Source organism: Varroa jacobsoni, unplaced genomic scaffold (assembly GCF_002532875.2).
Source record: "Varroa jacobsoni isolate VJ856 unplaced genomic scaffold, vjacob_1.0 scaffold_949, whole genome shotgun sequence".
Classification (NCBI taxonomy): domain Eukaryota; kingdom Metazoa; phylum Arthropoda; class Arachnida; order Mesostigmata; family Varroidae; genus Varroa; species Varroa jacobsoni.
Genome location: NW_019213851.1, coordinates 185,157 through 202,811, shown reverse-complemented (window position 1 = coordinate 202,811; position 17,655 = coordinate 185,157). Strand labels below are relative to the sequence as shown.

At 40.4% G+C, this 17,655-nt stretch overlaps 2 protein-coding genes across 6 annotated transcripts in view; both read left to right on the top strand.

Moving 5' to 3' along the window:
* The window catches only part of LOC111265259 (uncharacterized), a 102,206-nt gene extending 90,222 nt beyond the window's left edge, over positions 1–11,984 (top strand). For all 5 annotated transcript variants that reach the window (XM_022841768.2, XM_022841767.2, XM_022841765.2 and 2 more), the window contains exons 3-10: positions 3,920–4,018; positions 4,178–4,412; positions 7,021–7,292; positions 7,583–7,765; positions 8,320–8,626; positions 8,951–9,710; positions 9,901–10,120; positions 10,400–11,984. In XM_022841768.2, coding sequence (XP_022697503.1) covers positions 3,920–4,018; positions 4,178–4,412; positions 7,021–7,292; positions 7,583–7,765; positions 8,320–8,626; positions 8,951–9,710; positions 9,901–10,120; positions 10,400–10,489 — 2,166 coding nt within the window. In that variant the 3' untranslated portion in view covers positions 10,490–11,984. The remainder of the gene's footprint in view (positions 1–3,919; positions 4,019–4,177; positions 4,413–7,020; positions 7,293–7,582; positions 7,766–8,319; positions 8,627–8,950; positions 9,711–9,900; positions 10,121–10,399) is intronic.
* A 1,102-nt stretch (positions 11,985–13,086) lies between these two features.
* Positions 13,087–17,342, top strand: LOC111265263 (FH2 domain-containing protein 1). Its single transcript, XM_022841776.2, has 7 exons — positions 13,087–13,735; positions 14,528–14,679; positions 14,888–15,055; positions 15,329–15,586; positions 15,974–16,294; positions 16,395–16,571; positions 16,927–17,342. The coding sequence occupies exons 1-7, from the start codon at positions 13,087–13,089 to the stop codon at positions 16,945–16,947; spliced, it is 1,746 nt and encodes a 581-aa protein (XP_022697511.1). The 3' UTR covers positions 16,948–17,342.
* Positions 17,343–17,655: the final 313 nt, after the last annotated feature.

Sequence of the window (17,655 nt, the reverse complement as noted above, 5' to 3'; positions counted from 1 at the left end):
GCAAGATATGGTATCCCTTCGAGGACAACGGTAACCGTTCCTGCTAATATTGGCGAGACCGTCTCAATATTTGGTTACTTAGCTGCTTGAGTGACTGACAATAAAACCGAGACAACGTCTATGTATCTCACTAGTTCGAGGCGACTATGGGCAATGATCAAACTTTCCCTGATAGCGCAGAGGAGAACGGTCCGCCATTTAACATGGGTTTCTGGGCTAATCGCGTCGGCGTCACTGATGCTGCATGTTTCGTCTGCTAAACCAACATTGCAACGAAAACTGGATGCTCACTCAGGAGAAGACGCCGAAAAAGAGCTAAGCGAGTGTTTATTTTTAGCATTGAGGCTTAATGAGGATGGGTAGGTGTTGCTGTGGCCTGATTGAAGCATAGTCGACACGGCGAATTCATATGGGGTATGCCATGAATGGGCAAATAACTGAGAATGCTCACAGTACCCTTTGCCTTCAAAAGCGCAGTGTTAATCGTAACACGGTGTAGCGTCTCCATAGGCAGCCACGCAGTTATGGAAATCTAGCTAGCGAGCAGTTTTCAGAAAACTGCGTAATTTCCCTTGACAGTACATGAACACATGAGATCTGCGGAAGTTTCGCAAAAGCCATGCAACTGAGTATGGCATACTAAGTCCATTGAAATAACTGATACAATTGTTCGAGAAACAAAAGCTAGGATAGAGAGGGCATATTTAAAGATAGCACTATTATTTGCCGTCATGTATTATCTAAGTGAGGTCAATCTATTTGGGGGAATATTTACACTTCAGTGCTTTCATGAACAGCCTAACCAAATGCTTATGGAAATACGAAATATGGATAATTGAAAATCTCTATCTAAATGGGAATGATAACTGTTCATTGTTTTTAGGCCACGGCGTATAAGTAACCTAATGTATTAACGCGAGCCTACTATTAAACGGCCAGATTATCTGAAACAACAGTTGTAGCCTAAAGAACCAAGTGATATAATGCTTTCGTTTTTATCGAAACTGCTGTATCGTCGACGTACAACAGTCTCGAGACGAGATCAAATAGAAAATAAATATGGCTGTCCATAGATAGTAGTATTTCGTATCATATCAGGCCACACGCTTGGTCAACTGGACAAACTGGACAGATTTAATTGATGAAGACCTTTTTCAATTTCACAATTAGATTTGAAGTATAACGAGCAATGTACCGTATCTCTAAAAGATCATTATGCTTGACGGTTTTTTACTTCTGTTTATGGACATAATAAGTAAAGGTTGAAAAGCACTCTTTAGACAAGCACCTGAGAAATTATACAGTCAATAGGACTAGGAACTTTATATCATTTTTTCTTCTATTTTTGGCGAATGTCTTCTGTTACCTCATTGAAAACCTGTTCGAGTCTCATTTGTTATAACGCCTACTTCGCTGTGATAATTATCACATCGAAGTTGCGTACGAAAACTCTTATTTTATTGTGAGAGCAGAAATACAGCATTAGCTTTGTTGTCCTTATAGCAAAGCTCTTCCCTAATCCTTCGAAGTAACTGATGGTTGTATTCATCACCAGTGTCACGACGCAGGGCAAAACTCTTCACATACTTTTCTCGTTGTTAATCTCATTCATTGCAGAATGAAAAGCTCGAAAGCAGGACCAACAGAAATTATCCAATATAACAGTGCTAAGTGCAGTTTTGCGTTGCCGTACACGTGCCGTTTTAGAGTCATCATCGTTCGGCGTCACGTTGTCGGAGCTACACACACATCCTAAACGAGGTTGTTCTTGTAATATACTACATCTTTTTTCGTACTTATTCACTAGTCTGGGTGCATGTGATTAGCCTTTGTGGCGAACCCAACGACTGCCTCATCGATTGCCATTACAGGTGCCGAAGATCACTGAAGACCTTGAGATATGAACTACGCTCTGCAGTTTCTTAACAAGAGAACTAGTAATGCAGAGACAAAAGTGACCCGAACTCACATTAATAACCAAAAATTGTCTGGAACGATACGATCAGAAAGAAAACGTCTACAATTGGCAACCTCCTACTAATGCTGAAATTGCCCACACTTTTCACGAAGGTGCAGATTCCGTTGCAACTGGCAGTCAGCTCTTATTGTTGTTGTCGTTATTATTACTGATGATGATGATTGTAATGATGTGGTGACGACGACGACGACAATATCGAAAGGGCATCGGACCGTAGACGGAGTCAGTGCCCCACTACTGAGCTCTACGGTTTTGTGCACTGGTTACGCAGGCACACGAATACGTAAAGTGCATATAATAGCATTCTGTTATCCGTTGATCATCTATTTTTCAGCTGAGAGGGCTGAAACGGAGCATTCGGTGCGCTGTGTATCTATGCTAGGAAGCTATCCTCGATGTCTTTTTCTGACTGAACCTTCTGTCATCGTCAGTTAGCGCTTCCGCAAGAGCAGACATTAACTATAGCTGCACCCGCTAGAGAAGAGCCTTGAGGTCTTACCAGCTCACAAGAAAAAAAATCGAGCAGTGAAGTCGATGGATATAGTTGCGTTGACAATGCTGTCTGCCTTACTACCTAGCTTTATCGCATACCTGTTCGCGAATGTGGACGTGCACTCAGTTTTTTAGATAATGAAAGAAACCTAGGCTTGTCTTCCTTAATACGAAAGGCGGAATCTATAGTACAGGTATCAGATCATAAAAAGGCTGGGCGTCGAAAAATTACGCGTAAGAGCAGACCGAGAGAGCGAGAGAAAGGACGACTATACGTTATTATGAATAATAAACATCTCTCTATCCTGCCTATAACGTGCACGGCATGCTTCACACGCTGCCGGCGCCAGAGACCGGTAATATCATGAGAAGAATGCAACAAAATGAATAAGCCAATCAGTTTTGTTTTTGTTTGATTAAAAAGTTGCGGTAATAACATTTGTATCATTATATATATATATATATTAATAACACTATTTACTATTCTAATTATAGCGTTTCGATTCACTAGTTCTGTAATATTACATGTTATTTACTGGTATGCTATTGCTGTTATTATACGATTCCAGTGAACATCACGGTTTGATATCATTGGTGTTCCATATGAAGCTCAGTTGACTTTTCCGATGCACTCTATTTAATAAGCACGCAAGAAGACAACTACGACCTCTCTTTTTATGCATCCATTGAACCTGTTTCCTCTTTTCTGTAATGTTTATTATGTTCTTCCTACCGTTATTACGCTACTGCTCATAAAGTTACAACATCTGTCACGTGCTGATCAGATGTTAGCCGTTATCTTTTATCATTAGGATATAATGTATAGTTATTGTAACGGTCGCGTCATTTTGCAGCACGGAACGAAGGAAACGGATGACATCAATCGTAGTAGTAGTTCATTACGGCTGCTACTTTGCCATTACTGCGATGCCCCTTCTGCTGATGGCCTCTTCATATTTGTATATAACAGTTTTCGGAGCGAATTCTACGTAGCGTTTGCTGCTAACGTACCGAATCATCGTGAAAAATTGGCACTTTTTTCTGGCTAGCTTTCATGCTAGCGCAATTGTTGGCATCATTTGTTTTTGCCCATTATTCACAGCTGGCCTTCATTCCCGCGTTGTGTCGCTGCTGTCTTGTTTATTGTAACTAGAGAAAACAGAAAGCTCTAGCAATTGAGTCTTTTTTGAAATTCGTGTATACGTTTTTCTTTGTGAGAAAGGTGGCCAAATGGTGACAAGCTGAAAAATCGTTATGAAAACTGATATGAGTTAGTTAACAGTGAGCCCAGATTCATCCTCCTATATATTTTAATCACGAAATTCTGAAGATAATCTGATTACATAACGACAGAAGTGTCTGCATCCAGTAGTTTCCAGTGAGCAAGATGTATTTTTTTACGAGTTCGTGCATTTGCAATATAATCGTTGCCCCTCGCTGTAATTTCAGGATGTTACCGAAGAGCTGATCTTCGAGTCTATCGAGAACACTTCAGGCAACGGCTCAGACTATGGAAGCTGTGAGGAGAAAGATCCTGTTTACGAAGAGGTGCGGTGCTATATAATCACTGCGTGCATCTTGTATGGGGGGACTTCACTCATTTTTGTAAACTTATCGGCCAAAATATAGACCAGACTACCGCTGTAAATTTGGGTCGTAAATGCTTTCTTTTTGATCTGAGTAATGGTTAACCGTCATTATTCACAGGTGGAAACCGAGGAGGAAATTTATGCGGATTGTTCAATAAAGGCTCACGGTACAGCCCATCCTCTCGAAACTGTAGGAAGCCCTGTCACCACTCATCAGGCCCCACTCGCCCCACTGAATGCATCGCCTGCGACTCGATCTCCTGTTGATTCTTCAATTACATCGGACCTTTCCCGTGATATGCTTGCCTCGCCTAACAGCTCACAGCACTCGCACTATGATCATTCAAACTCTGGTTTGTAATAGATATAGCTATGAAATTTTTGATCATATACGCCCAACGTCTATATATGTTCTTCGTTATACCTAGTTGTTAAAATGGTTACTTTGGAGACTCATCGATCAAAGATGATTGTCACTTAACTGCTTGTATTTGGGAATTTTCTAGGGAAAGGCCTACATCAATCTATTGTTTAAAAGTAGAAAGCGGATCATTTAGATAAATATTATTAAGAAAATTTGAGTAAACTATTCTCTTGTTTCCCGTTACGTTTTGTGACAAACGTCCTAACAAAGCAGTTGTGACAGGCTATTGAGTCAATGTAAATATTAGGCCTAATTATAGCTTTCATATAGAGGGAGATAGTTCATCTGCTCCTTAACTAGTTGAAGAAGAATTAATAGCGATCCTCCGAAAGAACGAAATATAGAAGGGCGAAGCAATAAAAAGCTAAACCCATACTACTAGACCCATGAGTCAACTTCAATCGAATATATAATCTATATTGTATTAAAATGTTACACCTACAGCCTTTACCATTCTTCTTTGCACACGGCGAGCAATCGAGTCCTTGTAATAGGCATCAAGATTTGGCAAGATGCCTTATATTGAGTTGATGCCTCAGTTCACAATTGAGCTAATCGTAGTGACGTCTATCTTCGTCCGGACAGTAGAATAAATCATCGTCATCATTTTACCAAATTAAATGTGAGTCAAAAAATAGTACCGTTACATTAAAATACGCTCGGTGTATTTGTGAACCATTTCGCGCGAGTTTGGCGCGCTTTTTGGCTTCTGTATCATCGATTTGTCGCGAGTTTGGTGAGCGAATACGCGACATGCTAACAATAGCGAAATTGGCAGTCAAACGACCTGAAGCCCTCGACTTGTAGCGGAAACGGAAATCGACGAAGGAAGATATGACGATTGGGCTGATACTGTTCAAATTCTTATTTTTGATTTGTTTATTCCCTAAAACATACACTGTTTTGTCGCCGGCTAACCCATAACAAATACAATTTCAACATATGCTTGGCTTCGACATGTTTTCTTTTGAAGAACATAGGGCTATTTAAACTATATGTCAATTTACGAAGATGAGAAAAATCTTTTATCGTGCGAAAAAAGCAAATGCGCGAAAAGCGCAGTGGCCTAGCTCAGGATTAGTCTTAAATTATTATCATACATCCAACAGAAGTAGGTGTCGAAAAAATAATACAAGAGGATAGCTGGCTTTTCATTGTTCCTATAATCAATTATCCAATGCAAACACTGAAAGTGGTCCGTCTTTATAGTCTAGGCTCATCTTGTTTTGTTGCCAGAGCCATGTTTATGAAATTGCTCGTTTAATGGAGTGTCTAAGCTGCTTACGAGGCAATTGGTAGTTTCATCTTAAATGTTAAGTTGTCGTTGTTACCCTTACCTTATGTACGTAGGTTCTTATGAACGGCGCCGTTTCGTTGATCCATTTCGTCTTATAATCGTAGACTATTCGAGCACAGTACATATGGCTCAATGCTATCAAAGCTCACTTCATGTATATGGTTGACAAGGTTTATATTGCCGAAAATAGTGGAGAACACTATGGTAGAAGACACCGCTCCTATTAGCGGTAAGGCGACGGCTGCGTCCGCGAGCCATTTGTCTGCTCTTTGCTATCGTCTATTGCAACAGTGTATCGGCCTGAAAGGCCACATCCGTAAGAAAACACATCTTGAGCTCACCTTTATGGTACGTACGTCAACTGCACGAACGTGCATAACCGTAATAATGCTGCAACACTAATAAAATGCGTTCATCAATAAGCTTCTACACTTAATTGAGGGGTTGCTGCGGAGATTAACTTCGGACCGTCAATTTTCGATTCGCCCCTTGATGTATACGGGTGTACATCAGCGTATAGATACATGTAACATCGTAATTCCTTTAGCTATTTAAAACCTTAATAATTTGGATGTTATTTTATCGCAATATCCGCCGCTGTCGATTTCTTCGATTCGAAACAAAACCAAATATGTATAGAGGTTTCCCCACACCGGTAGATATTTCACTACTTTACTGATCGATCAACGGTATAAAGGCGTATTCATACATGATCGGCCTATCAATTTGTTATGCTGTCATGCTGTTAGATAATGCTGCGACTTCCGACGGCATCCTACTGTTAATTAGATTGCACAGAGTTGAATGTTCTGCTAATGCTTTTGCGATAAGCTGCAGAATCGATACGAGGTTTATGACGTATTGAGATTCATGATAATAATGGTAGGCCATTTGATCTTATCACTTTTGTAGGTATTTCAAAGCCTCCTATTGGTTAAAATCTGGCGCCCAATGAAAGCTTACATAATATATATATATATATATATATAGATATACTTTTCCTTTTTAATTTATATCTTATTAAGTTATACTAGGTTAGTGTCGAGCTAAGCGTGATCTGTAACGCATTTATTAATAATAGCATTATTCTGCGTTTTGTGTACCCTTTTCCGTGATTGCTGGACAAACACAAAGTCAATGTATTGATTCACTAGTCATAGATTTGTACGTCGAGTAACGATTGATCTTTTTCTCGATTCAAGATTAACCTTGTTGGTAACTTGTTCCTCTGTCATCTTAGCGTTGTCCGATCCGGAGTGCGACAGCGACCTTTTGCTTAAGTGCTCGTCTCCCGAAGAAGAGGATGACTTGTTAGGCGAAATACAATGCAAGCAAGATATTGAGGATATTGGTCAGATCCAAGAACGTGCTGGTGATCAGGGACAATCTACACAGGAAACACAGAAGGAACAAGAATTGACTTTACAGACTAAGCAACAGGAACGCGAACAGGATACCAAGGAACGAAACAAAACCCCAGATCCTCTCAAGACCCTCAGACCACCTATGAGCGTAAGTTGCAGATTCTATTGCTAATAACCTTTTCTGCAATTCAGCGCGTTGGTAGCATCCGAGACATTATTCTTTATTAGCAAAAAGTATATTAAGCTTTTTTACGTAATCAAAATCGGAACATATGCAGAAATACGTTTTGAAAGACACCATTTTGATTGGTTAGCTGTAACAGCATCAAGCTTTAGTGATTTAATGGATGATGATAGCTGGAAGTGAAATTGTACCTTATATTGTACCAGTGTTAAGTTCGATTAAACTTAACACTGAACCTCTATTTATGCTTGAAGGTGGACCCAAAGAAACTAATGCCACAAGCCCTCAAGCCGATTTGTGGCGAGGAAACCATTATTGCCAGGGAAATCCGTTTGCAAAAGGAACGTGAAGAAGAAATTCAAAAGGAAAGACTCGAGGCTCGTCGTAAAGCTGAGGAGAAAATTGGGCACCTCTCCAGTAGCACCAGGAATCTCCTTGTAAGTAAAAATAGATTTACGCTGATTAAAATGCAATTCACTCTCATGAACTGCATAGGTGTTAATTAAATGTATTGCTATGACAATGGAAGTCATAAACTTGTTCACTTTATAAAACCTGAACGGTATTTACAATTGTTCCTCTAATATTACTGTTTTAGTAAGTAACTTTTTGAAAAGTTACTTCAGGTTTGAAATTTGTTTAAAATTAATAGGCAACGCTGCAGGTCAAATAAAGGGGCTCTGTAGACTGAATACTCACACAACGTTCAAGCAGTAGTAAACAGCTCGAACCAATGCAGTTTCGAAGCCAATAATAATAAAGACGGGTCATCAATTACGGTTCGTTTAACTTGAGCCTTGGTATGTTCCATGCCGATTTCAGTTTCTCGCGCATTTGCATGGTAGGTATCAATTTTAAATCCTAATGATTTCGCAGTCAACATTTAGAAGAAGTCCATTTTAAAAAGTATCCGTTTCGTTTTACCTTCAACGGAGAAGTTTATACTATTGAATACACCACCTAATTATGTCTTCTCATATTGGGTTTGCAGGACGACCGCCCCTCATTCAAGGCCAAATCACTTTCGTACAAACCGCTAGCTACTTCCACACCAAAATGTATCAGAGTCGGCGACTCCGGGGCTTCCAAAATTGAGGATGAGATTCGACAGCTAAAACAGCGTGAGGAGGAACTACGACGAGTGCGCGAAAACCTCCAGATGAGATTTCAAAAGGACCGAGAATTAAAAATGCAGAACCAGGAGGTCCAGACCAAGGAGGAGAAAGAAGGAGATAAGAAGTTTGAAATTGTGAAAGCAACAACTGCGTCTGTACCGCGTAGCGTCATCTCGCCCTCATGTACGTATATTTTCCGGTATAGTTCAGTATAGTTGTATCTTTACTGCTATGTATTGATGCTATGCGAATCCTTAGAGAACGCCGTATGTAAGTCGAATCTATGCGTCCTTGTATCAATGATCCTACAGATGTGATAAGATACTACTTGACGGTGAAAACCTGTACGCATGACCATTTCTAAATTATATTTACTGAACAATTTTGCTGAAGAATGCATTTAGGTATGAGAACGATTTGTGCACGTATTACCTCGTACTTTCATTGTGTATTAGACCACATACAAATGTCTCCGAATATAGTCTGTACCTTTTTTTTTGTCTGTAGTGAAACATACCGGACGTCGTCAGATTAAAGTTCGGCCTTTGGATGATGGCGATGAAGTACCTGAGACTACAGTGTACTTGAATGAGACTCCCATCGAACGCGAGATTCGTTTAGCTAGGGAACGCGACGAAGCGCTTCGTCGTGAAAAGGGACTTCTTGCAGGCAAGGTTCGTCAAGACTCGATCGACTCGTCATCGATTCTTTCAGAGCGTTCGACTACCTCGTCAACTTCGTCTTCGTGTTCTGATCTTCCACCGACAACATCCCGAAATGCAATGCGTCACACTGTGACTTCCAAGATTCAGAAAGAGATCGAAGAGCAAACTCGCAAAGAGATTGAACTGAAAAAGGAGGGTGTTATACGCACGATTTCAGTAGAGCGTAGCGACTCGAAAGTAGCTAAGATCGGCCAAGCTGACAATACAGATAGTACTCACACTCCGCGACAGAGGACTTTCTCTTCTGGATCATCGAGTTCAGGGACCTCGTCTCTTACGTACACGCCCTTCCGGCGTCCCGGCTTTGGACCTGTCGCGCGGGGTATTAGTATGCAGAAGTTCATTGCTAGCCAGGGGAGGGACGTAGTTCCGACGGGTCCAATTGAGCCCCGCTGGACAGAATCGAGTCGATCACGCCTTGAGATTGGCTCGGTTAATCTTGAAAGGAAATCCGTTTTCAGTCCGCGCCGTGGGCTTATTACCGCTGAAAGCAAGATTCAGCAGGAACTTAAACTCTTCAAAGAACGCGAAAGTGAATTAAGGTAGAGCCTCACTTTATATTAGCAGGTGCATATTGTATAGTGAAACTGAAAGGGCTCTGGTATTTTATGAGGCTTTTCAAATATGTAACTCGTGTCCATCATGCATTTTTCTTTTTGCATCTTACGCCTCCAATTGGCCTGATTAAATGTTGGTCCTTCTAAAGATATCTTTTTTCGAATGCTTCTGTAGGCGCATGCGGAAACTAGGAGGATCCCAGCCTAACCTAAGCAACCTATCAGTGCTAGGGGACATCTCGGCAGATGACGACGACAATAAAAGTGATGATTTAGAGAATGACGGCGCCAAGGACGGCCAGGACACTTTGAAGGGAGCGCCTCTTTACCCTTCTCTACGACAGCGGGTACTTAGTAATCCTAATCTGCTCGACTGTGTCGACGAACCTCTCAAGGTACAATATATTATTTTTAAACTATAGATTAGATTGTATGATTCTTTTTTTTTTTGCATGAAGTGAAAAAGTTTTGATCTTTGTCTTGCAACAAATTTCTTAGACAAATTGCACACTGGTTATCGTATTACTGGTCGCGCTGTGTTTGTCTAGTGTACAGCGCATACATTCATCAGACTAATCAATTTATGTTCAAAACATAACCTGCCGGCTACATAGAATTGGGTAACGATATTTTATCGTCATGATTTTCGCTTTCGTTCGTTTTATGACATACAGGCTCCGGAACCATCGGCGGTAAACACGCGGAAAAAGAGTGCAATGGTTGTTGAATGGGAGAATCGTATTCGCCAGGGGTCTAAGAAATGAGTGCCGACTTGCCAATTCCAACTCTTCATTTAGGGCTTGAAGACTGCTCGTCAGGCTCCACCATGCAAGGATGCAGAATACAAGCAGCATAATTACGCTCCATCGACCACGTCCTTCCGAGATGTAAAAAGCCAAATGAGTGAATTGTCTATTCAGCTGAACGTGCTCTGCTTCCATCGAAGACTTCTTACATAAGCGACAGCCCAGAAAATTTCAGCACTTACATTCATAAGTTTCAATTTATGAATATAGATGTCAAAATGTTAACAATTGCCGTCTTCAGCAAAAAAAAAACCAATCGAATTTATTTCAATTGTGTCGAGTGCACGTTTTGCAATGTGTGATGCCCCCGAGGCAATAATGAGGCTGACTCATTGTAACCTTGGATGCTACAGTGAGTTTTAACCGCTTCCATTGAACTTGTTCGATCCACTTATTCGTCTCACCTTGGTACGATGCACGCCGTATGCTGCATATACTGCTGTCGTTTAGGCTTGTCGAGTGCACGCGGTTTTCTTTTCTTTTTTTTTTTTTTTTTGTGTTTCTTGTTTCACCCGTAGCTGCGTACTTGTGAAACGGCCAGATCAGCGATGATAGCTGTAACGGTAATCTGATTCAAAGTTTGCGACGATTCTCAAATAGAGGCACAAAGAACCCTGAAAGAGACAAGGGTTTTGACACGAACTTTATATATATATATATATGGAAATCCATGGAAAAGAAATTCATTCTATGCTAATCGCCATACATCTACGCAGCTACAACTGAAAAACCATGACACAATCACAATACAAGCTAACGCAACGTAATATAGTACAACATTTAATTATGATAATAAATAAGTGAAAAATGCCGTGCAGCATGTCTCCGGCTTCGCTGCAGGCGAGGCCGATTGGGACGAGCGTACCCCATTTTAGCCTTTTAAATGCATGAACCTGTTTAATGATCGCCCGTGCTACCGTAAACTTTGCATTCGTTTAAGTAAAAAGAAGTTGCTGTTGTATTTTTGTAGTTCGTTTTTCGTAATGGCTGTTTCATAGGATGTCAGCAATTGATGTTTACGTTGAAATCTATTATTTTTTTTTTAATCAATATGTACGAGATGACATTTCGAAAGCGACTCTGGATTTTGTTTTTTATAGCTAATAACGAGAAATACCGTGCCTCCATTTTACTTGCCAGCCGAAAACGCTCCCTGCCTTTATAACAATTACCACATACAATATACATTATATGGGTTACTCTTTTTCGTTTAACTGATTTGTTTACATTATGGAAAGTGCTGTAAGGTAAAAAAAGAGCAAGAAATTGATGGACCAAGCTTAAGCAATTTCTACATAGATATAGACCGATGAATGCAAAAATGTTTGAACCTGAAGGAGGAGAACAAATGACAAGCTTGGTTCAGCTGTACAACCAGTGAACAAGAATGGGGCAGAGGAAAATATCAAACAGCAATATTCAGACAAAAATAAAGTATGGATATTTTACAGAAGAGCCACGTGTAGTTTCTTTACTAGATAAATACGTTTCGGTATCATTAAACGAGTGAGAAGTCAATGGGTAATGCGAGCGACTGCCATACTCGCAGAAGTGTCGAGCAAACGTTAGGAGAAATTTCAGTAAAATTGTATCCCTATGATTGTATCAGCAGTAAATTTACACAAAAAAAAAAACGCGCATCCTATACACAAAAGAAAACAATGTAGGAGCCATACATTTTTCGCCCTGGGAAATTTCCGTGTTCGACAAAATGAGGTGAAAACCGCTGATGCCTTAACGGTGCACGGGGCTGACTTTTTGTGGTTTCGGTTCGACCTGTGTCAAGTGACCTAGGGCTCACAGAAGGATTTAGTCTCTAAAAATTCGGTAAAAATAAGCTATGCTAAATACGTTGCACAGTTCTGATCGCAGATTCTGCCTAGGCTCGGATCAATACTGCCAAAGCCATTTTTCCACGTACAACGCTGTATTTAAAATCTAGAATCCAAGTTTACTGCAAAGATGAATTCTGTGAGGGTACAATATAGTGCTTCGAAATTGATCAACGGCGTTGTGATGAAAACGAAGTAATAGGTTCACGCTTAAGGGCTTCTCCTACTGGAAATTCCATCGATTTCTAGGCAAGTAGGTTCGAATCTTTGACGAAGCGCATCTATTTCGTATCCCCGCACTGGTTGCTGCTGCGTCAAACTAGACAGAGCGTAGCACCGAAGCGTCGCCAAAAACAGACACTCGTATGTGGATACCCCACGACTACAGCAAAATGAGTGGTTAGTTCTCGAGTATTGTAGCAAAACTGGGTGTCGTTTTGCTATTTGTGAATAATCTGTCACGAAATACTGCTTGAAATATCCTGGAAGTATTTTTTCTGATGAGACAATCTTTCATAGAATTTTGCATTTTTTATTTCTGTTGTTTTGTTGGTGCTGGAAGGGTGCTAACTACCCCCTATCGCTATAACGACTATTTTCTAAATTTACTGAAGTCCTTTTCCGTTCGAAACGTAGGTTTTAGATAGCCTGGTTCAACTTATTCAGAACCTATACCCAATGACTCGGTAGAATAAGTTGACGCCTGTCATTTTTTTTATTTAGATGGCTCGATATGTCAGACAGGACCCCAGCGAACTGACACTTCATCGAAAACACCCTTCGCGATGGCAAAGCTTTTTGCGCGCTTTGAATGGGGCTCTTCGGCCAGGAAGTCGCGTGCCACAGAGGATTGTTACGTCAACATCTTCAACCAGTTGCGATAGCACGCCGACTAAGACATCTTTGATAACGGCCCATTCAACTTCTCCGATATCGGATACATCGAAGCCGATTTTGCTGCGAACCGCTTCAATGCCAGGAGTTCACGGTCAACGAGTGTTACCAAAGGGCAAGGAAATTGAAAGTCGTTCATCTAGTACTATTCAGACCACAACGTCGTTCATAAACATGTCCTATGGTTGCAGGAGCACCAACCCACAACAGCTAAGCGAGCGAACCGCTCCTATGACTCCAGTGGCAACATCGAAAGCTACAGTTCCTCAATTTCCACCCCCTTTAGCAACTCTTTCGTCAGTCCCATCCTCACCACCTCCCCCACCGCCTCCGATGCCAATAGCATGCGGGGCCTTTCTTCCTGTACAGAAGACGGCATGCAGTCGTTCGGAAGTAGCGTTTGCAACGTTACCGAAACCCAGCGTTAAAATGAAGACTGTGAACTGGGACAAGATACCCGAAAAAGATGTATTCGCCGGTCAGTACATTGGTCGCGGAGATACTAGGCACGTTTTATCGTTGGTTTCAATCGAAACTATTCAGCTTTTCAATTGGATAATATATAAATATTTTCACTCTGAAACGTTATAGAACCAATTGTGCATATATATATATATATATATTAGCGCACAAGTTTTAGCTTACTGCTTCCGTGTTTCTGAACTTGTTCAAGTTCTACTTAGACTTTCCGTGCACTCTAGGGTACTTCATGTTTGGATTTAATCATAGGTGAAAAGATAGCTCGATAGCTCTGCCGTGAGACATAAGAATAGATTATCGCATGGCATAGCATGCCATTGTTAGCACTGCTTATTCATATTTCACCGAAGTCAGAAAACTGTCGAAACGTTGGTTTGTATGATGAGAATTTCACGCTCGAAAGTAGCTGGTTTGTTTGAAAATGACATAGTCGACGCATAAAGGACGCATATAATTTTTCGAGTGTATCAGGGATTATCTTGAGCTACTCTTTGGCGAGACATGATTCTGAGTTAAGCTTTTATCACTTACGCGAAATAAGTGGTTTGCTTTGCTATTTCTTTAACATAGGGAGAATGTAAAATGAAGTAGCTAAAAAGTTCTGTTTTTTAACCTAAAACCCGTATCTTTAGAGCCCAAAATAAATTTTACTATTTGGACAATAGCCTTACAAAGCGAAGGAACAGCTCCTCAGCGGTACATAACAGCTAACTACCAGCAAATGGAAAGTAAAAAAAGGAACAAACAACAATGATTATCAACATATTCCGTTCGAATTTATTTCACACAGGAAATGACAATGTATGGAAAGAAGTCTTTGAGGACCCCGCCATGCTGGTTGGATTAGAGGGGATCGACTGGAAGCAGCTTGAACAGCTGTTTGCACTAGCACCTAAAAAAAACATCAGAAAGGATCTAGCTAACACGAAATCTACCTTACAGGTTCGTAACGCGAACAATAAGATTAATCCTGGGTCACTACCCGTATAAAATCAAAATTTTAGTTTGCATCGTCAGTTTTGCATTAGGGCTGTCTCTAAAATATTGAAATGTAGTTGACAATACCAATATACAGCTGCGTGTCATCACAAAGCCAAACAGCAATCGTTGGTTGTCGTTTTCGTTCTGACAAATCATCTTGGTATTTTAGAAGATTTCACTACTAGACGGTAGACGAGCGCTACATGTCAGCTTAGGACTACACCGTTTGAAGATGCCCAGTCAAGAGGTTATTGCATGTCTAGAAGACTGCGACAGTGCCCGTTTGGGAGGTGAGCGCCTACAGATCCTTAATCGAATCCTTCCCAAGGAGGAGGAGGTAAGACGCATTGCCACTTTGTTACTTAATCAAGTATTTGTCAAAGTGCGCACGTGTGTTGATTTAAGTGCGTTTGTTATATCAGGTTGATTCTGTTATCCCGAACCACTGAATCTTCATTTTTAATTCATAATTAATTTAAATTTAAAAGTCTATAATTTCGATTAAGTTGTAGTACTGGCATTTCGGCTGGGACAAACAACAAATTGAAACTGAATTATCGAAGACATGTCGATATTTAAGTGATAATATCACTAAACATGACACCTTCAGATTGCAAAAATGAAAACATTCTCTGGAGATGTGTCTTCGCTTCCGGCGTGTGATCGATTTCTTCTGGAACTTCTACGCCTTCCTAAGGTATCGAACCTTGTGGAAGCTCTTCTTCTGAAGGAGGATTTTAAGCCCCTGGCGAAGTCGTTTGAGTCGTCTCTTTCTAACTTCGTTCAAGTTTGTAACGCCATATTGAATTCTACCTCCCTGAAAAGCTTCTTCAGACGCGTATTGACTATTGGAAACTACATCAATTCGGTTTGTAAACTATGATTTATTTTTATTCTAGTTGTATATAATGATATATATAAACGACTTCCCCGAACAAATATACCTAGCATCAATAAGGACAGCAGAGTGCTGGTGTATCCTCTAAAACATGCTGCCAGTAAGGTTACTGGCACTAGTGTATGATATGGTGGTCAGACTCAACTATAGGTTTAACTAGTACTATCACTAGCTTTATCTGCTCACGTAGGCCGGGGGTTCAGGTTCGATCAGGTAGGTTGACCATTTTTGGACACTCATTTGTCGTAAAGGTATTGTAACTTCGAAAGGTGCTGGAAATACTGCCACTTTACGGCATTACTCGCATTAACTGGAACATGATTACAATTTTAAAACCACAAAGGACGTGTTTTACAGGGAAGTTACGTTGGTAATGCAGCTGGGTTTCGCCTAAAAGATCTATGCAAACTAGTGGAGCTGCGTACCTGCAATCGAAAAAGTGAAAACGAAGATCAATTGAGCCTGCTAGATTTTGTTGTGACAACTGCCGTGGACAAAGATCCAAAAGCGTTGTATTTTGTCGAAGAGATGGTCGGTATCGAACAGGCTTGTCGACTAGACCTAGAGTATATGAAAGTGACAGTTTCAGAATTTGAATCCAGTGTAGCAAAGCTCAAGATCTTGATTTCCGAGAAAATGCTGCCGTCTCTCGAAGAAAAGCTCGGACAATTTTCAAGCGTAAGTTGTAGTTTAAAAATATCCTTCGCAAAAAGGCTAATGTCATTGATGCTGCCACTTGTTGCGTCAGTCTGTGTTTTTCTTTATGCTTTTTTTACAGGAAGCTGATGAAGACATACGTAAGTTACACAAATACATGGACGAAATTGATAAACTTTCTTTAAAAATGGCCCGGTGGTTTTGCGAAAATCCAAAGACTTTTAAGGTGTCTGAATGCCTAAATCTATTCCATAAGCTCTGTCAAGATGTCACAACAGCCAAGCAGATCAAACGGAAGGTAATTCTCATCGTATTATTCTTTCTAAACATAATTTCAGTATTTGCTGCAAGTGGTTCAACTAGGATTGTGATTTTGGGCGATCCTTTGTATGACCCCATTTAAACTTTAATGAATCCAAAATTTGTCGGTATAGTCTGAGCGGCTATCGGCTCTGATGTAAATTCCAGTTCCTTCGAAAGACAAAGTTTTAATATAACATACATTGCATGATTTCAGGAGTGTTCACGTTGAACGGTGATTCTAGCGCTTTTGCCAGAAGCCGAACCTAAGACCTTCCGAGAGTTCCGAAAATGATGCGCGTGCTTTCATCATTTACATTATGAGTAATAGATTCATATTCGACTGTTTTCAGGTGCGTGAACAACTACGGTAAACTGATGCAAGACAAATCCTTACGACGTTGAATGGATAAAATTATTGGGTGTCAATATATTTGTCCGGCTTCATAGTATAACAAAACGAAATGTCAGAAATAATTGTTAGCATAGCACTTATCGGGACAGGGCTCGGTCCGAATTGGATCAATGAGAGATGGCTCAACACGAAACTTGAATATATATGTGTATATACACACGAATCGAAGCGAAGCGGACCTAGGTAATGCATAGGTTTTAAGAATACGGCGTCCCTTGCTGCTTTAGGCCAGGCGTCCCTTGCTGCTTTAGGCCGTGTCGTTAATACTGCACAAATGCGTTACCTCTAGCTCGGAACCAACTAATAAATTACTTGGTCGATGCTGTCGTTAATTAAAGGAACACATCTTCGATATTTGATGTTTTTTTTGCTCTCTCACTCTGCTCGATCATTTCTGCTTTATTAGAATATTCAACAATGATGTTCCGTTATGATAGTTACTTTATTGGACTTTTGAAAGGTCCCTTCCTCCTTATACATAAATACAAATGTTTTATTTAATTTATTAATTGCATGTTTAATTTAAGTGCGTTACAAAAGTTGTGAACATTTCATCTTATCTCGGACGGTTTTACGCACGAATACGGCCGAGGACTGTTATCTAACTATATTTACTGTATTTAGCGGAAGGGCTTAAAACGGTGGGACATCCGTTTTGCTTTAACGC